The sequence below is a fragment of the Drosophila eugracilis genome, unplaced genomic scaffold, assembly GCF_018153835.1.
Source record: "Drosophila eugracilis isolate 14026-0451.02 unplaced genomic scaffold, ASM1815383v1 contig_47, whole genome shotgun sequence".
Classification (NCBI taxonomy): Eukaryota; Metazoa; Arthropoda; class Insecta; order Diptera; family Drosophilidae; genus Drosophila; species Drosophila eugracilis.
Window position 1 is genome coordinate 2,805,638 of NW_024573338.1, and position 24,733 is coordinate 2,830,370.

The 24,733-nt window shown below is 43.2% G+C and overlaps 1 protein-coding gene across 1 annotated transcript; it reads right to left on the reverse strand.

Moving 5' to 3' along the window:
- Positions 1-7,973: 7,973 nt before the first annotated feature.
- LOC108115584 lies at positions 7,974-15,758 on the reverse strand. Its single transcript, XM_017227096.2, has 6 exons — positions 15,372-15,758; positions 12,514-12,771; positions 11,999-12,176; positions 11,672-11,778; positions 8,961-9,038; positions 7,974-8,901 (listed from the first exon to the last, which is right to left on the reverse strand). The coding sequence occupies exons 1-6, from the start codon at positions 15,741-15,743 to the stop codon at positions 8,767-8,769; spliced, it is 1,128 nt and encodes a 375-aa protein (XP_017082585.1). The 5' UTR covers positions 15,744-15,758; the 3' UTR covers positions 7,974-8,766.
- Between the last annotated feature and the right edge of the window lie 8,975 nt (positions 15,759-24,733).

Genomic DNA, 24,733 nt, shown 5'->3' on the forward strand with positions numbered 1-24,733 from the left:
GCCGAAGCTGGAATGCACTTTAAAAGTGGCAGGGTTTGTTATAAACTAGTCTTTAAGGATATGAGTTTAGAACAGCTTAATTAACCACAAATTGCAGGAGTGATAACAATATCTTATCCTTTCTATAAACCACAATAATAACTACCTCTTAAATATCATTTTTAGTTTCCATTTAAAAAACTTAAAATACCTCCCAATAACCAGATAATAAATATAGTTTCTTCTTATATGCAAAATCTGCACCTTAAATCGTTTTATATTTTCACAACTTTTCACTGCATTTGGCAAGTTAAAACCTCCTAAACAGGACCGATATAACCCTCCTTGAACTAACCAACTTGGCCCCGGTAAAAAGTTTTACTCGAACGGCTTGCCAGAAACAGGACGTGCAACTTTTGTGCGCAAAGGTGTTTCGTTTTTCAAGTTATTTATTATGATTTATTTGCCAATGTGGCGCGCTGATGTGGCAACGTCTCAGACGGAGACTGAATCTTGGTCCGGGTAAGAAGCTCTCACTCCCTCTCCCAACTACCAGTTACCAGCTACGAACTACCAACTCCATCTGGCGTAGCTGCAGCGGCGATAAGTAAATTGTTTATCCTACTTGTGAGTTATGTGCTGCGACGGCCAGCCAGCAAGCCAGGCTAAAAAGCAAGAGGATGAGGACTATAAGGACTCCAGGAGCAGGAGCAGGGGCAGCCATTCAGTTTGATGATCATGTTGATGTTGGCCCTAGGTTGGACCTCGAACTGGAGCTGGAGCTCCGCAATGGCCGGGGCAGCTAACATTGTTATGCTTTCATAAACAGCTGAGCGCAATTTTCTGATAAGCCAGGTCCTGTGCCTCCTGTGTGAGCTGGTGTTGGTGGCTATTTGTTTCAATTTATCATAAAAGGCAACGCCGGAAGTCAGCCAAGCTGCAGTTGAATGAACGATGGAGGCAGGCACGATGGGGTCTTAGTTTTGAGGCGGCTTAGCCGTAAGATGGCCAGCAAAAGTCCTTGGCAGCCGGCTGAGCGGCATTAGAAGGGATTCCACGGGCATTCGCATCAAGGAGCTGCCTCTTTAAGGACTGCATAAATACGGCTCACAATTATCGCTGTCTCCAGCCAAGGCAGTTACACTGAAGGAAAGATATTTTTAGTTTGATATTGATTAAAGCAGATTTAGTTAGTGTATCAGTATAGATTTATCTAGATTAAGAGAGGCATTTAAATTAAAAACTTACATTTTCACACCTTAGTTACCTTAGACTAAACTAAAAGAGGTTCTTAAAGTGTCCGTTCTTAAGCAGGGCTAGTAGATATTTCTCCCCAGTGTACCCAAATTACCCCCCAGCTTCAGCTTGTCTCGAGAACTGGTCCTTCTCCGGTCCAGTTCGTCCTGGCAGTAATGAAAACAAATGCCCGGCCATTTGCAGCAACAGGGACAATTAAAGAGGCAAACATTAGGAGCTTTGCAATGGCAATGGCAGCGAAACGAAAAGTAAATCTGGAGTGCATTGCCATTGCAACGGCAAAGGAAGGCTTTTACTACAAATTTTCCCGGGGTTTTTCATATTTCACGCAATTGAGAAGGAGCCAAACTATTTGCAATATTTCAGGCTGCCACACGAACGAAATCCAGACATGAAAAATGCAATGCTTGCTTGGGCTTCCTTCAGTGCCTGAAAGTGGGTGGGATTTTTGGGGGACGGCCAAGAAGCGGGTGCCACAACAGTGATTGCGCTTTATTTGTGATAATAAAACACACCATCGCGCCGAGACGACGACGATGAGGACAACGACAACGTTGGAAAAGTGCTGGGTGGTGGTTGATGGTTGAGAAGTTGGGGGGAAAAATCGAACCGCGAAATTGCAACAAACTGCGCGTGCATTGGCCTCCACGAAAAAAGGGTCAGGACAAAAAGGGTGGCAGTTAAGGGGGGTAAAACAGAGCAGAAGTCAGGACCTTGCTGTCGGGGTAAGAATATTTAAGCTGCAACAACGTTGCAGCAAATATTAAAGGAAAACACGGACGGCAGCGGGGCGCAAACGGATTTACTGCATATTTCATGTTCACAACGAACCAATTTTACGCTCTTCAAATCCTATTAGTCAATGGCCCTATGGGGATGCACCACCACCATCGCCACCAGTAGCAGTAGAACCAGCAGCAGCAGCACTACACGTGGGAAAAATAGTATATATTATAGATTCGATTGAAAATCTGTATATAAGTTTGAAACAAAGTTTTAATAAGCTTATCAAATTCACTGAATGAAATCAAATTCTGATTAATCTGACATTATAGTCTAGAGGGGTTACTCAATACCAGACCTTTTCCCATATTAGAAACAAAGTTTGCGATTATAATGAATTATTTGAAATCCAAACGTAATACTTATTTGTTTGTGCAATCAATCTAAGTATATTGTATAATCGATAGGTTAAGCAGAGGTGGTAATAAGGAAGATTAAGAAAATATATAAAAGTTTACAACTTTTATAGTTCTCAGTTCTCTGTGCACCCAACAGGAGCTTCGGCGGAATCAAGCAGGACTTTCAGCTAAGGCAGCTGTTTCGGCAAAGGGTTGAGACTCAGCTTGTTTGGCATGGGCCAGCGCGGAGTGGGTGGTGCTGGGTGATTGGTGATGCCTCAGCTCAGATACAGCGATTTACTGGCACACACTCCAATATATGTTCGTATCATATAGATATATCCTTATGTACGTACTATATATAAGTAAGACTCTGGCCTGGGTCAGCTTAGTGTGTCTGGCATTTCCGCACGATTATGCATGTGAGTGGCGGTGTGGTGCTCGCTGGTTGGTTTGGGTCGGTTTTTTGGGTGGGGATAAGCCCAGTGGACAGCCCGCAAATGCCCGCCTGGAAACGGTTCTCATCAATCTAGTTACTTCGAGAGCATGAATTATGAAAAACGTGCAAAATGCAAACGGAAATTAAAATTTATAAAAAAAAAAGAACCGAGGAGATGGGGACTTGGAGGATTGAGAACTTCCACTCGGTTAGACAAATGCGCTTGGCCCGGTGGTGGGAGAACTCAGAAGCCCAACTCAGCACACGGAAATCAAAGGAAACACTAGCCAAAAGACCGAAATAACAAATGAAAAAGGCCAGGAGCAGGGCTTGGGAAATATGTTTGGGGAAAATTAAACATATTATCCCAAACTCCAGACAGTTTTTCCACAGCACAGCTGTTGAAAAACAAACCTCAACTTTGGCCGCATACAACATTTTTGTCAGGGTCCTGCTGCTGTCCTTTATTAATTTAACAGCCAGGCTATGCCAGTGATGGGATGCGACTTTGACTACAACTTGAACTACAACAGAGGCAGTAGGCAGGCGGGAGACTGAGGGGCAGGACCACCGATGGAATTCAACAAGCCATAAAACATATGAGGCAGCCGAGTCGCATGCATTTTTCATGAGCCGTTGGCTTTTGTGCCCATCACAATCATCGGACGAGGCCCGAAAAGTCACAGACCCTGCAGGAACTCCCCTGACTTCCATACTCCAGTGGCGACGCCAACAATCATCATCGGCACTCGTCCTCATCCGCTTCAGGAGAGCCAGCTGGAGGACTTCTCCTGCTCCTGCTCCTGCTTCTGACTTCACCACTCTTGGCTACACTTGAACTTACAATGACACGTTCGAGGTTCGAATAATGTGGGGATGATGGGATTGGTGCAGGCTCAACATATTTGTTCGGGAATATTCGAGTAGGAACCAGCCACTGCATTTCTGTACAACTCTTTACCCGTAGATTGCACACAAATTGCTTTCATTTGTTGTATTAGGATATGGAAGGATCTGCACATTATGACTCTGTATTATTTTAAATCAATATAAACACGAAAATAGTTAATAAATATGGAAAAAATACATTTAAATTTCCATTTAAATAAATCAAAAGATGAGTTGATTTTAATTGTTTGAAATTAGGTTTTACCTTTTTCGCTTTACTGTCACTAAAGACTTATCTACTGAAATAAAAAGATAATATTTTAATCTAGGCAGTTAAGGTTCACCTTCATTATCACTAAAAACAAAAAACCTCTATTTACCAGCTAATAAAAAGCAAATACACATTATTAAGTGATATAAATTCCTGTGTTTCCCCTTTGTGAAGTGAGATACTTCTCAGACACCAAGAGATCTGCGTAAAGTCTTACTTCTTACATCTCACTGATATATTCAGCCACTATTTGTAACCCCTGAGACTTACTTCGTTTCCTGTGATTTTTCTACCAAGAGCAGGAGTAGGTTTAGAGCAATCTCAGCTTGCAGGAAGCGTCAGAGCTATCATCAATCATCCGCCAGGGGCAACTTGAAGATACGGCGAGGCACGTGAAAGGACAGCGACATTGATGGAAGCTCACACCTGCATTATGCACGCCAAAAAAAAATCCGTATCTATCTATTCGTGTTCAGAGAAATTGTGGTATAACAATGAAATATAATACCACCCTGATTTTGCGACATAGCAATCGGTATTTTGCTTATAACAAAGACGAAAATGATCGGAATACGGAATCCCTTACTTCCATAAAATCCCAATTAAATTTCTAGTCGATTGGCATTCACACCTTGAAATGTCAAATTTTGATCGTTTTTCGTAAAAATTGATGATGGTACCCCTTACCGCAAATGCGAAAATTGGCCAAAAATTGATTTTGTCCAATTAGCCTAAAATTTACAGGGTTCTTAGTACTGGTTGTTGGCTTCACAAAACTGTCGCCCTTTTGGCTATAAATCTTGTTCTGACCAATTTATAGCTTGAAAACCAAAAAAAAGTCGTCAAGCTTTGGTTAAAAATATTTATCCTGATTTTGCTCCAAAAATGTCAATATTTTGACAAGAGCAATGTCAAAAATGGTTTAAATATGGAATGATACACATCGTTCTGTTCGTAATTTAAATTCAAGTAGAACTGCATTCCAGCCTAGAAAAGTCAATATTTGGCCATTTTCGCAAAAATTGATGATGTAACCCCTTATCGAAAATGCGGAAGTTGTTCCCCCCTGATTTTGCGCCCTAACCATCCGTATTTTTCTCTCTGCAAAGCCAAAAATTATCAGAATAAGGAATGTGATACCGCATTGAACTCGCAATTAAGTTCCTATTTGATTTGCATTCCCACCTTGAAATATCACATTTTGAGAAACTTTTGCAAAAATGTATATGAGAGCCGATACTTGCTAGGATTTCTATTGCAACTTCTTTTAGCCATATGTTTTCTTTTGAAGATAATTTGTGATGCTATGTAACTTTTTAATAAAAGTCGGGAAGCTGATTGATTCGCCTGAATTTATTTTGTTACTTAAACTATGAGCGCTGTCCTCCCACAAAAACTGCAATTTGTTGTACATTTCGGGAAAAACTCTTTATTTCTATGTGAACTGAACTTTAAAAATACTTTACTTTTCCGTATAACGTATGCAAATTTTGCTACACTCCTTTGCGACTTTTTGCCAATTTTTTGTATTTTGATTACAATTGCAAAACATTTGGGGCATACGCTCGCTAAATATTTGTTTTAAACATTTTATACGCTAGAGGTGTATACATATACATATATGACTATACAGATGTGTGTAAATATATTCACTATGTTTATATGGGTAATTCCGACACGCTTTCACGCGTGTTCTATTTTCATAAATATTATTTATTTATTTATTTGGGCAATCAATTTGCGTGTTTTTTATGTTGTCGTTTCTGTTCCATTTGCATTTGAAATGCTTTGGCCTTTTGCTTAAACACTTACGTATGTAAATTGAAATTTGTCGATGGCTGACCATCAACTTTTATTGTAAATATTCGTATGTGGCTATATATATATATAGATATATATTTGCTGATGTATATTTGTGTGTAGACCGTAAGTCATCAATATCCATAATAAATTAATAAATATATATATATCCGTAAGCCTAATTGCCGAGCCTGTAATCTGGAGCCTGATATCAGACTCAGATCCTGCTGCTCCTCATATGTTTATTGTGATTTGTTGGCCATGTAAAAGCTGTCGCCAAAGAGGGAAAACCCCGACTGGGTCAATAACACTGCCCATTGATTTATGGTCCACTCTGACAGTCCTAATTTAAATTATGATTGGGCTTACGCATAAATTAATTGTCCTGGACACCTAGCCCAGGCTGGGATCAATATCGAAATGCCACTCGCTTGATTGGCAGTAAATGTTGTGGCTATTATTATGATTATGGTATGCACTTCTCAATCAATTTTTATTATTTATTATTAAGGGTTTTTTGTTGTTGTTGTCTGTTTGTCCAAATTAAAGCGAGCATGCCAGGCTGAATTTGACTTTGTATTTTACACTTTTATGCTTTAATTGCTGTCTCTGGTCTATTTCTGCCGATTGCTCTCATTGTTTTTGGCCATTTAACTGACTGACTGACTGTGCTGCTGTATCTATGGATAATCTATATATGTATGTATGTATGTATGTATATGCCTATGTATTGGTAGTTTAACAATTATATGTATATTAAACTGGCGCACAATTTTACACTCGACTGCCCGCTCAGAGTTTTGTTGCTTTGTTTTCACTTTGCCTATATTTAATTTCACCTTTTTTCACTGTTTGCATTTTGTTTGTTTGTTTGTTTGTTTGTTTGTTTGTTTGTCTATACTATTTTCACTATTGCTGGTTGCTGGTTGGCTGGTTAGCTGGTTAGCTATCTCTGTGCTGTTCTGTGCTGCATTTAATTTAATTTAAATAAAATGATCATCGAGGCCTGGCAGGGTTAATTGCACGTTAACACACGCTAGAGGGGAATCGAATGAATAAAAATGAAATATTAAATGGCTGCCATGGCAGCCGGAAAACTTTGTGTATTGCGGGTAGTGTGATGCTGGTGCAAGAGTGCTTAAGCTAATTGCAGTTTTCGGCGACAGGCGGAACCGGAAACGGGCCTCGAAATGGCCAACGATCCCTTGGCAAACGCACTCTCTCACGTAGCCGCTAAATGTTTCAATTTTCTGGCAGCTCAACGCGGCGCCGCAGACATTTAATAATAAACGCAGCAGCAGTGGCAGCTGCAGCAACGAAATGGCCAGAACTTTCCCGGGTGTTTCGTTGGGTCTTTTTTTCGGGGGATGTGGTTAGTGGTGGTGCTGGTGGTTGGGTATTGGAAATTCGAGGGAGGGATGACAAAGACAGCCGCGAGCAAATGGCCATCGACCATTTTGATGCCTTTCGGCCAGAGAGCAAACAAAATTAAAAACGAATTTCAAATGCCTTTGCCTGGCTCAAAAATGCAAATCGCATTCCCTGGCAGAAAATAGTGATGGGAAAGGTACCTTGAAGAGGTAGAAACTGAATTTCACTCTAAGAAATAATATAAAGTTAAGGGTAGCAATCGATATAAAGTACTCTAACTGCTTCTTAAAATCAATGAATTTCTGTAGAAATCATTTCTTAAAATATATTCACTAATATTTAACTTTAAAACATATTTAAGTAAGGTAAGAAATAGAGGTACTAAAGGTGTTAAAAACAAATAAAAAGATAGTTCTATCAACTAAAGAAATTTCCCATCACTATCCACACACACACACACTCATACACTTGGCAAGAAAGAGAGACAATCACACATATACAGTCACTGGCTGGACAAGTTGCATACTTTCGGGCGCAACATGCAATTAAAATGCAAAAAAGGCAAATGGCAGAGCGGCCATTTCGGCTTCAGGTTTGTTCCGCCTGCAGCAGCAGCTCGAAAAACCAAAGACCAAAATCGATGCAGTGCCAAGTTGAAACGGAAATGCCAGAGCCGAATCCGCATCCGTATTCGTCCGTCCGTATGTGCGTGTCCGTGTGTCTGTGCAACGTCTGCGGTTAGAACAAGTTTGCCAGCCTGCATTCGAGTGTGTGTTTGTGTGAAAGTGTGTATGTGTGTGTGTGTGTGTGTGTGTATGCCAGTGTGAGAGTGTGCGTGTTGATTTAGCGTTAAGCTTGTTGGATTTTTGCGTTTTGTCAACATTCCCCCGGCCAGTTGTCGATGCATTCGCAGACTGCTGCTGCGGCGGCTTTCTCGGGGTGTTCAAATAATTGCCGATAGACTTCGGGGCAAGAGCATTTCGAGATTGATTCTGGTTGGATGGGGGAGTACGCACACAGAGAAAAATAAGTGGTTTATCAGAAATAGTTTTTATGTTGAGTTTGTTCTAGAAATCTTTGCAGGACTTAAAGCAAAGTTCTTCAAAGATTTTTAAAAGACTTCTTTCAATTTTCTTTTATATTGGAGATTTCTTAGTTAGTTTTAGAATATATATATATAGTAAAAATGAAGTGATTTTGTTTCGGCTAGATTTCTTCTCTGTGCAGTTTATAGTAGTATTGGTTTGGAAGGGGGAGGTGAAGTGCTGCTTAGACTAGGCTTACTGTTCATTAATGGTCAGGTGACTATACAGTGGGCTCTGGGTGGTGTTGATCAGGTTGGGTTTGTCAATTAGTCCTATAGGTAAGTTAAACTCAACACTTGCAGATATTATTCCTATGGCTATTTATGAGTTATGAGTGCATTAATATTGCTTCGTTGGCCTGCTTATATTTCCTTTTCCTATTTAGCCTCATCCTTTAGATTATGATCCTGTCTTGCTTAAGTTTGTGTATCACCTGATTGAGAATAATGATTGATTCAACAATTTATATAAGTGAGTGTATGTTTGTGTTTGTGTTTGTTTGCTGGTTATCCTGGATTTTGAGATCTAAGCAGCTGCGCTGCTCAGGGCCGAATCCTAGGGATGCTTCGTATAATTATTGAGCGGCATCTCGTTGACATGGGTGTGGGCCACCTCCTTGTTCCGGTCGTGCAAAGCCATTTCCAAGGGAGCACTGGCTGGCTTCTTTTGGGCAGCCTTCTGTGTCTTTAGCTGAAAGTGAAAACCATTTCATTAGTGTTTGATTCACAACTCGGAAGTCTCATATTTACTCTCTGTATGGTCTTTTCAAAGTCCTGATGCGGTTCCGGTCGCTTCATCGTGCTGCAGTTTCTCAGGCGTTCATTGGTCTGAAAAATAAGTAATAAATTAGTATAAATCCAATCCAGCCTTTATATAATAAGTACTTCATGAATACTGTTTCTAAAATATTTCAGTTTAAATTCTGTCACTTTATGCCCACCCAAGCTATCTCTATTTGCTTTCCTTCAACGTAAAATAAATTGTACTTTTCCCGTCACTTCAGTATGCTAGTCCAGCTATTTTGTGCCCACCCATGATTACTTCATTAACTCGAGCCAGACCCAACAAATCGACACCTCAAAACAACCGCAGCCAGAGAGAACTTCAAATGAAAATGGGAATGTCAAATGGAAAGCGGCGGGCTGCCGAGTAAGTGTAATGAAAGGCCAGCGCTGGTTGTTTCTGTCCCCGGAGCAGCATGTCCGCAGCAGACCGCATAATGAGAGCCGTTTGGAGGAGCTGGAACACACGCTCCGGGTGACCTTTGACCGGGGTAGAAAAAAAGAAAGCACAGCAACGGCGGTAGAATCACGAGCTGTGGCCAAAGAAAGGTAATGAGTGCCAGAGGACACGCCGCACTCTCGCACACACAAAAGAAGTTGTCCCACCGAAACACGGAGCACAATTGTCGCCAGTGCTTAGCCCAAGTCATTTTCAAAATTGACCGCAAAAACTCCGGGTGGAACCCGAGTGGACAATCTGCAGTCGTGGTCCTCGGCAGCGGCAAATTGTGCTTAAATATTAAATGAACAGCCGGCGAAGGAGCAGGAGGGAGCACACACAAAAGAAAAACCGGACAACAACCGTAAAACACGAAAAGTTATAAACTCTCGCCGGACCGGAGGACCCCAAAAATACTGGGGAAAACCAAAAATAAAAAAAAGACACAAAAAAGTAACCAAAAAAAAAACTGGAAGCTGGATGGAAATGGAAAAGTGCACGGCGAGGACGACACAGAAAACAAAACACTTTGGCACGCCTGAAATAATAAAAACAAATGCGAATGGAAAAAGGACAATCGTGTGTAGGTAGCAGCTCCACCTGATCCTCACCCACCAACGACTTCTCTACATCCGGCATAACAACCGCAGCAAAGCCCCGAAACGCGCCAAGGTGCAAATGACCAGGTAACGTGGAGTTCCAGGAACGTGCTCCTCAGGTCCATGACAACGCCCCCGACAATGCGATTGGCGCTCTTGTCCCCTCTTTTGTCCTTTACGATTCCAGAGTTTGGATGCACTTGGGAAAATCAGGAAGTGAAAGCTGATCCTTATGTGAGGTTATTCTTAAAGAAATGGCTATATATATGGTATATGTTTGGTAATTTATAAATTAAAGAATCATAAATGTATAAAATCTGTTAGGACAAAAATCGATTTGTTTTTGTGAGTACATTCCGCATCCAGCTCTGGACTTCCATCTGTATCTGGCACTTGCACTTGCAGAAGACCCCCGCCCTCATTGACAGTTCATATCTCGGAGTCTGCCATTTGCATCCGGCACATGTCCTTGCCGCGCTGCACTCTCCCCGGATCTCTGACCCTCATCCTAGCGTACGCTTTTTGCTCGGGCTGTGTTGTCATTGTCTGGTCTCGACCATTCGCCCAGCGCAAGTCAACGCAATTAACGGTAATTGCCTTTTATCGGCTTAGCCTTGATAAAGTTTTCCACCGCCTCTGGGCTTTTCCTGCCCCGCCTTCTTTACCCACAACGCGAACTTTCCTAGTTATTGCTGCTATTGTTGTTGTTACTGCGGCCATCGTTGTTATTTGTAGGTTTACGCGGTTTTTATATTTTAATTTAATTTTATAAGTAGTCCCAGTGCTACACACCCCCGCCCTGGCAGCCCAAGAACTTGTCCATGGCAAAAATTCGACATTAAACAGAGCAGCGGATGGTTATGGAGGGGGTAGAGGTCGGTTGAGAGTGGAAAAGCGGGAAAAGTTTTTGTTTTGAATGCGGCAAGGAAATGCTTTGAAGTTGGCTCCAAATTATGGAACTTTTCATGGCTTTCCAGAGAGATAGAAAGCGGAGGAGGGGACATGCCGGGTCCAGAATTAAGGAGCCGGGAATTAAACTGCGACCGAAATGCGAAAACTCTTTCCATTTTCATAATTTTCAAGCAGCTTACGGAGTGTCAAATGCTCATCTAACGAAAACGTCGCTGTCTATATGGCGTCGAACAGAAGCGGTGACTAAAAACTGCAACTTAAATAAATTACTGAAGTACTTTTTCTCTTTTCCCAACTTGAATGGAAAGTATATTTTTAAAAATACTCTATATTCTTATACTATCAACTATAATCTTATATATGAATCACACATACAGACCTTGGGTTTACTTGCCTACCCACAAATGACAATAAAAATTAAACTATACCCAAGAAAGGTCATCGGTGTAAACACGCCATTAAGAGAATTCATTGTTTTAACTTTCATGGCATTCCTCTATTTATTTGTTTCCATTTCCCTTTTCTTTTTTGCCCCTTTTTTCCAGAAACTTTTACCCAATTGCAAAGAAGCCAAAAAGAAACATGCCCAAAAGTAGGCAATAAAAATGGCTTCTTAACCGGAAATGACAAAGTCACACACACGGAATTGTTTGCAAAAACAAAAGAAGGAAATAAAAGGGTTTAAGTTCTTTGTAAGTGGCACCCAATTTGTGACCTCTAAAACTCACCTTTAACTGCATTCCCTCCGTGGCGTTCAGCTCATCTCCACTCTGCCGGAGGCCCTGCAAAAACCTGGCAAAGACCGTTCGCCGCTGTTTGTGCTTGTTCCGGCCCTCTAACCAATCCAATCCACATCCAGTTCCAAATTCGAGGCAGTGAGGCGAACAATCAAACCGAGAATCAAACAGACATTCATTTGATTAACCAGACAGTCAAAGTTTAAGCACAAAACCAATTTAATTGAATTAAAAGCCATAAAAACCAAACAGCCGCCAAACTGTCTCTAACCACAGCTCCACCACCTTGCCAGTCTGCAGTTTTAGAATGCTCCTCACCTGTTGCCGAAAAGTCGTAAAAGAAATTGGTCCGTGCTCCCGGGTAACTGTGCTGCATTCCGTTCAGATTGAGAGCCGACTTGGAGTCGATGGCGTTGCGGGCCATGCGATTGGCCAAATCATTCTGCGTATAGCTGTAGATCTCGTTCTCTTCGCGATTTGACAGGCAACTGGAGGGCTGCATATGCATAGTAAAGATACATTTTAACTTTAATTTAATGCAATCTCAATTAATAAACATTGTTCTCATTTAAAATGCTGTATCAGAAGTATTTTAAAAACCATTTCTTAACCTTATATTCTTCCTATTTAATGAAATAAAATTCTAAATCAAGAGCCCTTCTCAACCACTTTTACAATGTATTTCTTTCAGTGCAAGTGCACATAAAAGAGCACACATGAGCATGCATAATAAACGAAACGGAACGGAAATGAATTAGAGTCTGATTAGCTGGTGGTCGTAAAAGCCTCTCGGGCCGTAAAAGTCCTGGATCGAAGTCAAAGCATATGCTTACCAAGTACTTGCCGGGCACATACAGCGGCTGGCTATGGCTGGTGGGCATCACCGAAGAACCGACCAGGCCCGTTCCGCTGCTGCTGCTGGGCCCAGCCATCCGGCGGGACAGTGTGTGCCCCGTGGAGATGCGCACGTGGCGCTCTTTCCACTTGGACAAACGCACCTGCTCGATGGCGTCCAGCACGTCGTCGTAGGGCATGTTGATCTGTTTGCTGTAATGGGCGGCCAGGCCCTCCAGATAGCCACGTTTGCCCTCCTGCATGGAAAGAAATGTATAAAGAATTTTAGAATTAAGTTTAAATTAAATAGTATTCATATTTCATAAAAGTGAATCTCTTCTTTAATAAATTCTGAGAAATTTAATTTGTGTTTCTCTTATTTAAACTCAATTACAGGCACACATTTTCCCTCTGTGGAGAGAAGTCTTAGGAGTTTGAGGAGAGGTCTTAGATCTTGAGAAGTCTTAACCGCAATCCACTAAGGCCAGGGTCAAAAGGAGCTATTGCAGGGGCAAGGAGCTAGCAGGGCAGACGCCCAAGTGTTAATATCTTCCGGTAATTAGCGTGAGGCTGCCACTTAAATGTATCCTATTTGACATTCAAAGCGGTCACTGAAGCGGCATCATCGTGCTCCTTTATGCAGCTCCAACTCCATCTCCATCTCTGCAACTACGTCTGCATCCGTATCCGTATCTGCATCTACTGTCCGTATGTCTGGTGTCTGCACCTGCATCCTCAAGTTGGGAGAACTAAATCCACTGAACCCACCCCTCGAGCCTGGCAAATTCATTTAGCGTCGCATTCATGTAATGCACATGCAAACATTTGTGCTGAAATGCAACTTGTCTGCAGCTGTCAGTCAGTTAGACACACAGATACTATATAGTACGATATATAGTACCACCCTTACAACTACACACTCACACTCACACTAACACACACCCAGAGGGCTGTCTGTCTCATCAGCGCAAAGTGCAATTAGTTCAAGTTGGAGCCCGCGCGTCAACATGGCCCAGACGAAAGGGAGACTAAAGGGGGAGCCAGGGGCCCAGAAGCCAACAAGTCCTGTCTACAAAATCCCTTTCCCCGCCTTACATCCTGCAGACACCTTTTCTTCGCTGTCATTCCGTATAATTCCATTTCGGGCTTAAAGTCACATTTCAATTTGCACCGTCACAAAGACAACAATCGTAAATATTTAACCACATCTTGGGGCACAAACTATGCCAAGTACTGAGCCATAAACTTGTGGCAAGGAGAAAAAACCAAAACTGGCGCTAATTAAAATGCAAAGCAGCAAGACCTGATGCAGCCTATGACAAAGTTTTCACACATATTCTCAACACTGTTTGACAGGAACAGGAACGGAAATAGAAGTGGAAATGCACAGGGGAAAACTCACTTCATCTTCTATAATATTATAGGAAAATCCATTTCAAATCTGCTTGAAATTATTTGAAGTTCAAGTTAGTCCATAAACCTTCTGCAAATTCTAAAAAATATCTTTTGGAAGTAAATAAAGGAATTTAGTATACCTCTATTTCCAGTACATTCTTCACATTTTTCTTTTATTTTTCTCAGTTGAGTAACAAATTCACAAGCTGGAGCGGAAGCCAGCGTATCGCGTGGCCTGCATATTAAGCAGCTGCATCGGAATCTGAAGAGTGTCTGGCAAACTGTCAACACTCTATGCGTGCTCAATAGGCACGACTGACACGCCCACTTCCTCTGCCACCGTTCCACATCCCTACCTCTGCCTCTGCCACACCGCTGGAAATAACTTTAAATGGAGATGGCTTTGCATCTATTTGCATTGCATTGGATTGCATTTCTTTGGCGGAATGCAGGCGGCCCTGAACCAGTGACATGTTTTCAGATACAAACCAGCCAACAAAACGTGGACAAAGGCACCAGAAGTCATCATGGCAAACGAGGCTGCCAAATGCCTTTCAATATGCATTTCATTCACAAGGATACAGTGGGGCCTCTATAGGGAAAACTAGTTAGAAAGTAGGTTTGGAACATAGGAAGAACTTGCGTTTTCATAGAATTAGAGTTCAGAAGGCTTTAGTTCTGTTTTCTGACGACCCATCTTGCCTAGCCTTCTCAAAATAGAGATTTATTTTCTATTTATTCCATATTTTCCCCACTGTTTTGCACTCCTCTCGCCTATTTCCATAGACAAAAGTCCTGCTGGAACCAGCAATTTGCTGTCCCAGCCATTTTTAGCCGATCATTTAATTGTGTCCCCGCTTTCCCTCTCATTTCCCCGGAAAACGCAACCACAATGCAGAGCTTTATCTGTAAACTGGCAGCAGTGACCAAAAAATACGCGCCAAAATAAACAAAATTAACGCAATGCAAAATCATTTCCCGACCGGGGACACCAACGTGCATATAATAAAATAAACAGAACAGCGAAAGGACAGGAGGACAGGACGATGGGCTGGACTGGACATGGTGAATGTTGAGGTGACCCAGCGGGACTTTGCTGGTTGGCCACTCGGTTTAACTAAATTAAAATCGTGTTAATTTCACATTAGAGCGCACACAGCGCTGGCTCCCCAAACGACTGTCACACGTTGCATGTGCATCCTGTGAGTTCCACCCTTTACCACCCACTGAAACCCCCATTGCCATGCCTCCTGGGAAAGGAGGATGCAAATTGCCAGGGCCCTAAACACAATGACCATAGATAAGAACAATCGCTGGCTAGTTGGTTGCCACAGTTAGTTGGGATAGTTGGCAGAGGCAACCATGAGTCTAACAAATGCATTAAAGAGCCAAGAAGAAATATGAACTTAGATAAATCAGATATTTAAAACATGAATTTAAGAGTTATCCCAAATAGACTCACCGGCGTGGAGTACGGATGAGCCGTAAGTCGAATGCCATCTGCCTCGAGGTGCCGCTTCATGACCGCCTCCAGCTCCTTCATGGTCACCGGCGTATCACAGTCGGAGGCCAGAATCTCGTTGCTGCTGCTCAGAGCCTTGGGGTCGTTGATAAGCACATAGACAATGGCAGCGCCTTTCTCTCTCAGCATTCGCACACTTTTCAGAAGCTTTCCCCGATGCGAAGGATTATCCACCCCGATGGCATCCAGATCGATCTCACCGATCTGCTTGCAGATCTCCAACTCATCATAGCCATTCTCCAGAAAACTTTCGCCGTAGCTCGCCAGTCCAATGGTGCGCAGCCACTCGCAGACGATGTTGTGGTGCGGCATGTTGGTGGTGCTGGCATTCGCATTCGCGTATCACGTGGCTCCGCTGGGAAACGGTAGATCCAGCGGTGCGAAGGACACCTTGTTGAGGCGGTGCGGCTTCGTCGAGGTGCTGGCACCACTGGCGCCACTCGTTGCAATGGCAGTGGCAGCCAGCGGCTCCGGTTGGTTGCAGCTGCTGGCGGCACTGCTGCAGCTGCTGCTGGAGGTTGCCTTCATAGCAGCGTCAACGGGAGGGAGTACTCTGCAAGGTAAATAAATATAATACATTTTTGGTATTAATAAATTTATATTTAAGGATAAAATCCAAAAAAAACAATCCCTTTATATGGCAATTTCTTACAAAATTACGATACTTGATCTTTCCTGCTGCAGTTGTAGGCTGAAACCTCCACCAAAAACGTAGACATTAAATTAAATTGACTTCCCCACTGTGCTCTCCACAACGAAAGTTATGGGTTTCGTTAGCCAAGTGCGACAGTGCGTATGCGTAATACGGTTTCGGCTACTTCCGGTGGCCATTAAACTTGCCTGACAGGTGTAGGTCAAGGGGGAAAGAGAGAATATGCCTGAAACTGGATGGTCAGAAGGGGCCATGGCATATCAATTTGCGTTAATAGCAGTCATTGTTCACTCGAAACCAAGGAAGGGGGGGGTACCAAAGGCCTCTGCCTAGTCCTGCCTATAAGCACTTAATGATAATGCTCGGTCATGTACACGAGCCACTAAAACACTTGAATATACTTAGCCCCGGAAGCCACTTGCATATGAATAAGCCACTTAAAATGACAGATGGACCAGGGCAGACGGAGGAGGCATCTCCATATGCAGAGAGGGGGGACGGGAATGGCTGCGCCCTCGGGTCACAGACAAAAGACAAAAGGAAGTCGTCTAACTATTTGCAATGCCCTTTCCCCCGAAACTTGTTTGTTGTCTCCGGTTTGTGTGTGTGTGTGTGTGTGTGCCTGTGTGTGTTTGGCTGTAAAAATATTTTTGCTTGTCGAAAAATGAAATGCAAATGTCTGCTGGCAGCAGAAATATTGTCCAGCCGTTTCCTCCGTCAGGTGGCTGGCTGCCAGTCTACTCCCGAAAAGTGTGGTCCAAGGAGGCAGACAATGGCATAATGAAAATAATGTGGCTACAGTTTGCTCAAACACACACAGAGACAGTGAACTGAACTGCAGCTGTCATTGAGTGTGCTAGATTGAAGTGGTCGGTGGTCCTTCTGCCCCAAAATCACATCACATCTAGCCCGTGGATTTATGTACAAGAAGAACTTCAGATCCAAAGTGAGAGACAACTAATTGACTCAGCTTGACTTGGCTTCGCATACCTTTCATATTGATAAACACATGCTAGACAAGATGCCAGAATGCCGGACAATGGGGCGTATGAGTGACCTCCGGGCGAAGGGGATGAATGCGATGAGGCTTTTAGCAGATGAAAGGCACCAAATTGCTGGAAGGGTCCGAGTGTGGAACTTGAGCAGGAGGAATCCGATATGGCTCAGGCAATTCAGAGCTATTTTAATATTTGAAATGATTTAAGATATGAATTGATGAGGGTGAGGAAGGGGACGAGGGTTCAAAGAAAAACTTAAAGGCAGGAGGCGACGCACTTGAACTTGGTCTAAAGTGTTGTAAAGTAAATTGTTGTTCTACAGAAATATCTTTAAGATATATTTTTATTTTAAAAAAATGAGGAAACATTCTATTGTCTTTAAACCAGCAATATAAAAGGTAAAGTTAGCCTTCAGATCCATTTCTACTTTCGACTTAAGGATGAAATTGCAAATCTCAAACTCAGCTATGAAATGCATTTGCAGAGTTATTCCAAAACCCCCCTTGACAACGCCTCTGAGCTGCTGCAGCTGCAAATATTTAACCACATTCCCTCCCCCATCTCAGACCAGCACCACCCCCCGGAAAACTTTCGGCACATTGTTAGCATAATAAACACATAATAAAATGCAAAAGGCAAAATCAGTAAAGTCAATTTTGAAGATGTTTTGCATACGCAGCCGTTGCAAACAGCTTGCCAAAGTTTATTTACGAGCTGGCCTAACAAACCCAGTTCCGGCCCAAAAAGGTTGAAATCCTCGGTTAATGAATGTCAGTGGCAGTCTCTATATAATATATATTCCTATATTTATATACCAAAGAGAAAATGTCATATATAAGATGCAACGGGTCGAGTGTAATTACATGAAAGCTGGTCAGAAATTTGCATATGCCGCAAACTGACTACGATAAGCGTCTTAAATTTTCAATTTCATTGTTTATTAAGTGCCAAATAATTGTTTGTGTGCAGTGAGGTGAATTTGTGATCAAAGGTGTTTGGCCAGCCCACACGTTTTCCGTTTGTAATTTGCAATTTCCTGCCGTCACCCACTCCGAAAGTGATGAGATTTCCATTGGTACAATTATGATGAGTTTGTGACCCCTGAAGCGTGTGAAAATTCACAAATGCAACGGGCTTTCTCTAATTACCACACCATCGATTATCGCCTTAGCTTTCTAATTATGAAACTTTAGACTTTACCAAAAGGGATTAAATATGCACCTCCTTCGCTCTCATTTCGGAGTCCAAATTAAACAGAAACAACAACACTCACATATTCAGATAAATATATGAATCTGCACGACAATGGCCCCATTGTTTATGGCTTTCACGCAAATTTTTATATGCAAAATTTCAGCCAGAGTAATTAATTTTAATATGAAAGCCAAACATGCGCGCTCTAACAATTGTCATATAATTTGCCGTCTAGACAGAGGAAATTTAGTATTTTCAATTAACTGCAATGGCAACTGAGCGCTGCAACCTGCACCCCCCAGTAACCCTTTCTTCCTTCCATCTCCCCCTCTTAACACCCCCCTAACCAACAGCAACAATGCACACAAAAAGGCGCACACTGATTATTTCCACGTTGAGAGAGAGGCAGGAAGTGGAAAATGCAGAGCTGGAGCTTTTCTGGCTGACTGCCATGTTGACATTGTTGGCTCAAAAATAAAAAAACAAGAAAAATAAAAACAAACTAAACTAGGGAGCAAGAAAGTATGCTTTTCCTGCATTTCGACTAGCGAATTCACTTTGAATTTCAGACCTTAATTTAAGAATTTTGGAATAATTATTAAGAATAATTTGAAAAATATTATTTTAAAGTAAAACATTCCTTATTTGATCTTTGGTTTGTCCCCAAATATAACTTTAAAACCTCCTAACTGCCAATGTACCCCATTCAGGGCCATGCCAATGTGAAGGGGAAATCAACCCATGGACGAATTCAGTGGGAAAACAGTGAAAATAAGCGGGGATCCCCTGCATGGACGCCCCTTGCAGCCTTGACTCCCGAATAGCAGGCGTTCAGCAGACGGCAGAGCGACGTCCTCAAGGTTGGCAACAAAATTGCACTGGCAGTCACTCGAAAAAGAGGTGGGAGAGGGGCAGTCACAAAAGCGGGAGGGGAGTGCTACGAAATGCTGAGGGGGAAAGGGAATGTGGGGGGTTCAGGGTGCAGCCTCGTTCGTGTGCCAATGTCAGTGCACCTGGTGCTGCACTTGGCACTCGGCATTCACTTCGACTCGCAACTCAACTCAACATGAATTCGACTCGACCCGCTCCCTTTTTCCCAGGCCAACGGTGCGTATTGCGGTGGCCGGGAAGCCTTATAAAAAATTGGAAGAGGGGCTGGAGGATCCCCATCATCCATGGACATGGCTTCGATTTCACTTTTTCCCCTTTTTTTTGGTTCCACTTTTTTAATTGAAATTTCATTTGGCGCGTTTGTTTGCACATAATTACGATTCGGGGGACTTTTGTCGCTTGTTATGCAAATTTAAGACCGGCTCATCCCGAAATGAATGAGTGTGAATAGAAAGGAGATGCATGAATGCCCGACCGGAGCTGCATTTTCATTTCTTCTCATATATATTTTTCTCTTCTTATTTTTCGGCTTCGTTGCGGTTCCATTGTGGTCGGAGATGATGGCCCAAAAAAGAAATGGTTTTAGCCCGACTGAAAGAAAGAAGACAGCCTGCAGCGGCAGCTTCATTCAGCTCCAAGTATTTCTGTGCTAAACAAATGAGCACAAAACTAAAACCCATTCAGATAGTGAAGTCTGCTGGGGATAAACCAAGAAGCTTGTGAAGTCTAAAAAATGCATCACTTAAACTGTGCTACTTGCAACATCGCAAGTTAGCAAAATGTTTTAAACTAAAGAACATTTCAATGAAGGGAGGATAAATTAGACTAAATGGTAGGTTCTTTGATGGCTAAGAGGCATCGTCTGGGAAAGCCACTCTATTTACATCCTTTTTCCAAATATTTATTAAAAGATTTATTTCCCTTAACATATATTGTTGCCACATTAATAACCCATTAAACCAATCAACCCAATCACAGCCCTCAATCTGACATCTAGCCGTGCATTAACCCCAGGACAATCCAGGATTAGCAATTCCTCCAGATTTAATTCCACCCCCAAACCTGACGGAAATCCGGCAGTTAAACCCATTGACTGCTGATTGAGTAATCAACGAATCGATCCCGTAATTCCGCAATTTACTTACATTGTGAGCCGTAATCAATAGGTGAGTCCGGTATGTCCTGTTCGGAACTCTCAAGACATGCAACCACTCGCACACACACACCACTCGCACTCGCACTCGCACGCGACTTAAGCGGGGTTCAGGAGTCGCTATATAATCAAATGCTGTGGCACTTCATTTGCCGGGGATTGGCCGATTGCCCCCTGCCCACAAGGACATAATCCCAAAGCCGCCCACTTGTTGGGGACTCGACCGCAGGAGAAATTCTACACAGAGGGAAAAACTAATAGTAATAGTTTTTGATTTTTAAGGTTTTAATGGTTGTAATCAAGTCAATACGTTTGGAGATCAATAAGCCTTAACTACAAAAATGTTAACGTTTTCTGAGCCCTTAAATCTTTTCAAATGCTAGTAGCTTTATCACGATTTCGTTTTCTGATTTAGTTTCTTCCTAAGTAGAAGTTATAGCTAGTTTTATAAGAAAGATTTTCTTAAATATTACTGAAGAAAATATTAAAAATAATTCTAGTTTTCTCTCTGAAATAATTTACACTTCTTAGTTTTTCATGTTAACTTCTTTGAACTAAAAACACTTCTTGGCATGAACCACATAACTTGCAGTTTCCCATGCAGGTTCATTGATCTCTAAACATTATAAAAACATACAGAACCAAGACCCTAATTTCGTTTTTCTCTCAGTGTAGAGCCCGCCTGATCACACACGCACAATTGCCCGTCTTTTGATTTACGGCATCGGATCCGTAAAACTCGGCCGCAGCCTGCACTTTTTTTTTGGATTTGGCTTTGCCTGCAGGACAATGGTTGGCCAAAAAATGGGCGCGAAAAACGGTGTCCGGAAGTGGGGTCGCCAACCGGAAACGCGGAATGGTGCAAACTGGCGGGCAAATTACGCGACAAGCGGCAGTTTGCTGCCGGGCTGATTGCAAGGCGTTCTATGAGACGGCCAAAAACGAATAAGGTGAATGGGTGAACTGCAGCCGTGCAACCGGGAGCGAAGCAAAAAAACGCAACCAAAGTATGCAAAGCACGCGAGCGTACTGTGGCACCATCACCAGAAACACGGCCTCCTGGGCCTGCCTCTGCCGCTGCCAACAGACGGAGAATCGAGAATTGAGAATCGGGTAGAGCAGAGCAGAGCAGAGTAGAGCGGAGAACTGAACTGAACTCCTCGAGGAAGGCCGCGCCGTGAACATTAACGCTAGCGTTAACGCTAACGGCAGGATAACGGATTGGGGGCAATCGGGGCGTCTCTGGCTGGCTGGCTGGCTGGTTGCAAGTGCCCCGTTGTAAGCGATACCCAGGAGGGAGTTTTTTTCCCAGCTTTTTATTTTACTTTTTATTACTTTTTTTTTTTTTTTTTTTGCGAGGCATGCATTCTCTTTTTATTCTCGCTGCAGCCACCCCGAAGCTGAGGCTTCAGCCCAAGAGCGGAAAGTAGGTGAGGCACATGAGTTTGACGGGGGTGAGGCAGGATGAGGGGCTGCGGAGAGTGTTTACCCCGGCTTAGACGGCACTGACAGGCCGTCTGGGCTCCAAAGCATGAATGAGTTGTGGAAGCAAATGAAGTGCCACGCCAGCCGACGTTGCAACCCGCAGCGTATTTAAATATAGCAGAGAACAAGCAGCCGTGGCAGCAATGCAACGCGTGCAGCAGCAGTGGCAGCAGAAGAGGAAGCAGCTGCGCAGCCAGCAGAGACCAACGCTGCGGTGCACCTAGCAAAAAAAGGGGTTATGAGAATATTTTCATTAGTTATCAGCAAGTTATGTTATAAAGCCTAAAAGAAATTTAAGGCCTATTGTTTATGGCCTTTCTTAAATGAACTGAAAATGGCATACCTGAGCAGTCTAAACAGTTTCTTTCGGTGTACCAGGATGGTCGGCAGACGCTCACAGGCTATCATGTCACCGCTGGCGTCCTCATTTGTCTGTTTGCCTGTGTGCTCGTGCAACTTTTTTTTGTATTTTAATTTCTTTTTTATTTTGGAGGGAGACTGGCAGTCAGTCAGTTTAGTTGCAAGCAAGCCTGGGCATATTTTGTGCTTCATCATCTCGGCCGCTGATGATGACACATGCGAATGACTGCAAACAAATCCAGGGAACGGCAGTTGCTACTAGTACTGCTGATGTTGCTGTTGCAAGTGCCGGTTGCTATTGCTGCTGTCATCAGCAACATTTCGCTGTGGCAGCTTCACTGGAACTTTCTCATGTAGCGAGGGCGGCTGTTTGCTGATGCAGCCAAATGCGGAAAGCGGGTGGCGCCACGCCACACCGTCCGACCTTGGTGGGTGGGTCTAGACTCAGAACCAGAACTCCCACGGTAGTTTAATCAACGAATTACGCCAGATTGGAGTGTTAATAATGCAAATCTATAGATGGCAATGCAGACTAATCAGATTAATTGGAGGGTTTCGCTGCTCTTTTTTAGGGAATGGAAAATGAAATGAGTTAGGAATGTAAAGACCTACCTTAAAATACGAAAAACTTATCTCTAATACTTGTAATCCTTATTAAAAATTAAAAAATAATAAAAACCTTTATGTAAAATACAAAAAATAAAAATGTAATCAAAGGAAAATTAGAAAACAAAGAGCTCAAGAAGTTGGTGTGGTCATGGAGCTGGGATCTGGCTGAGAATCTGATTCAGAGTGATTCCCGGACGGATGGCTTGGCCTGCTTGTGGGCTGTCCGGGGCACGTACTTGCGGTGGCAGCCACATAATGAGAGCTGGCTGCGGCACAAACGTGCGATAAACTGTGGCACGCCCCCTTATAACCCCCGCTAGACCCGACCGCCTTAAAACCAAAAACCCACCGATGAATATTCCATGTGGCATGCGTTGACAAAGCATTGGGGCCTCGTCATCTGGAGCATGAGAGCATATCATATAGGCAAAGTTTTTCCTTTTCCCCAACACATTGTGTGCGGCATACACGGAGGATATATATATGCTTTCATATATATAGAAAGTCGTATATCAGGATGGACCGACAAGCAGGAACAGGAGCTTCTAGCTCCGAGCTGGGACTCAACTTTTATCGGTCTTGTTTTGATAGTTGACTCGCTGCTAAGCCTATTAAGGCGTTTGAGTCGTCCAACAAGCCAAAGGCTTTTGCACCGACCGGGTTTCCACAGCCGATCCATCTCCTCCTACACAACCCGAGCGCACGCCCACATCCAAACCCAAACCCAAAACCCTTTGGGTTTATATTTTTTTGTGTCTCCCTAGAAAATGATAGGCCCCACAAGGGAGCTAAGCTCTCGTTGCCGTGTCTGTTGCTGTGGCTCCTGTTAATTATGGGTGGCTGGGGAGGTTGGTTAAGGGGGTGGTGATGGTGCAGGTGGCTATGCTCGTTAGTGACGTCCTCGAAGGGCCTCATCTCTCCATCGTTCTGTCTCTTTCTCCATCCGCTCTGGCTGCAATTTTCTCAAGAAGCCGCACTTAAATGGCTTCCTATGCGGGTGCAAACAAAAGCTGCCACAAACACACACACACACACACACATGTCTACGCCCGCTTTTTTAAATGTGTGTGTCTGCGACAGTTACAAAAAAGAAAAAAATTAAAAAAAAATATTGCAAAAATCGCTGCTTGAAGTGGTGGTTGAATTTCTACTTTTTCCCTTCTTGTTTTTGTCTTGCAACGTGCAAATGGAAAAATGGAAAAAGAGTTGCAAATTTGTACTGCTGCTGTTCTGCGCAACACATGCGCCATTATGCAATTGATTTTTCTTCGTTTTTTTGCGAGTTTTTCAACGCTGTTGCATTGTTCGTTTGCCTCTGCTTCTTTCTCCTCGGCTTTCTTTTATTTCGTGTTTTGTGTTTTTTGGTTCGCTAGGCTGTCAAAGGTCATTCAACTTGGCTGCTACTAATTTGCCGCTGCCCCAGCAGGTGCGCCTAATTAAGCAGATCCCCGGCTTGCAACTAAAGCCCAAAAGTCGGCAACAAAGAGGCTTGCAAACACACACACACACACACACAAACACAGAAACAAACAAACACACATAAAGGCAGGTGTCTAAAGTGACGCTTTATATGGCGTAAAATAAACTGAAAGAACACGCACACAAACAGGCGGAAGAACTGCACGTGCTCTATCTCCTCGGAGATTGCATGCAACTTGGCTGGGGCACATAACCCTGAATGCATGACTTGCAATGAATGCAAACAGGCAGCCAAGACAGACAACTCACAGACGCACCCACACTCTGCACGGAGAGGCCACTACACCAGGCCCAACCGGCAATGCCCACTCACCCCCTACCACTCCACTTTGCCCCTCCCTCCAAGGGCTTGACTGCAGCAGATTGCGTATACGCAGCATTGGCCACTTGCATTATGAAGCGCCTCCTGCTCTCGTGTCAGCGTGATAAGCCACCGCATCTCAGCATCTGTATCTCCATCTGCGACAGCTGCCCGCGTTTT

Coding starts and splice junctions, on each gene's coding strand:
- LOC108115584 (XM_017227096.2), bottom strand. CDS start 15,743: ATGCCGCACCACAACATCGTCTGCGAGTGGCTGCGCACCATTGGACTG. Junction 12,177..12,513: donor ATGTGCCCGGCAAGTACTTG/GTAAGCATATGC, acceptor ATGCATATGCAG/CCCTCCAGTTGCCTGTCAAA. Junction 11,779..11,998: donor TTACGACTTTTCGGCAACAG/GTGAGGAGCATT, acceptor TGGATTGGTTAG/AGGGCCGGAACAAGCACAAA.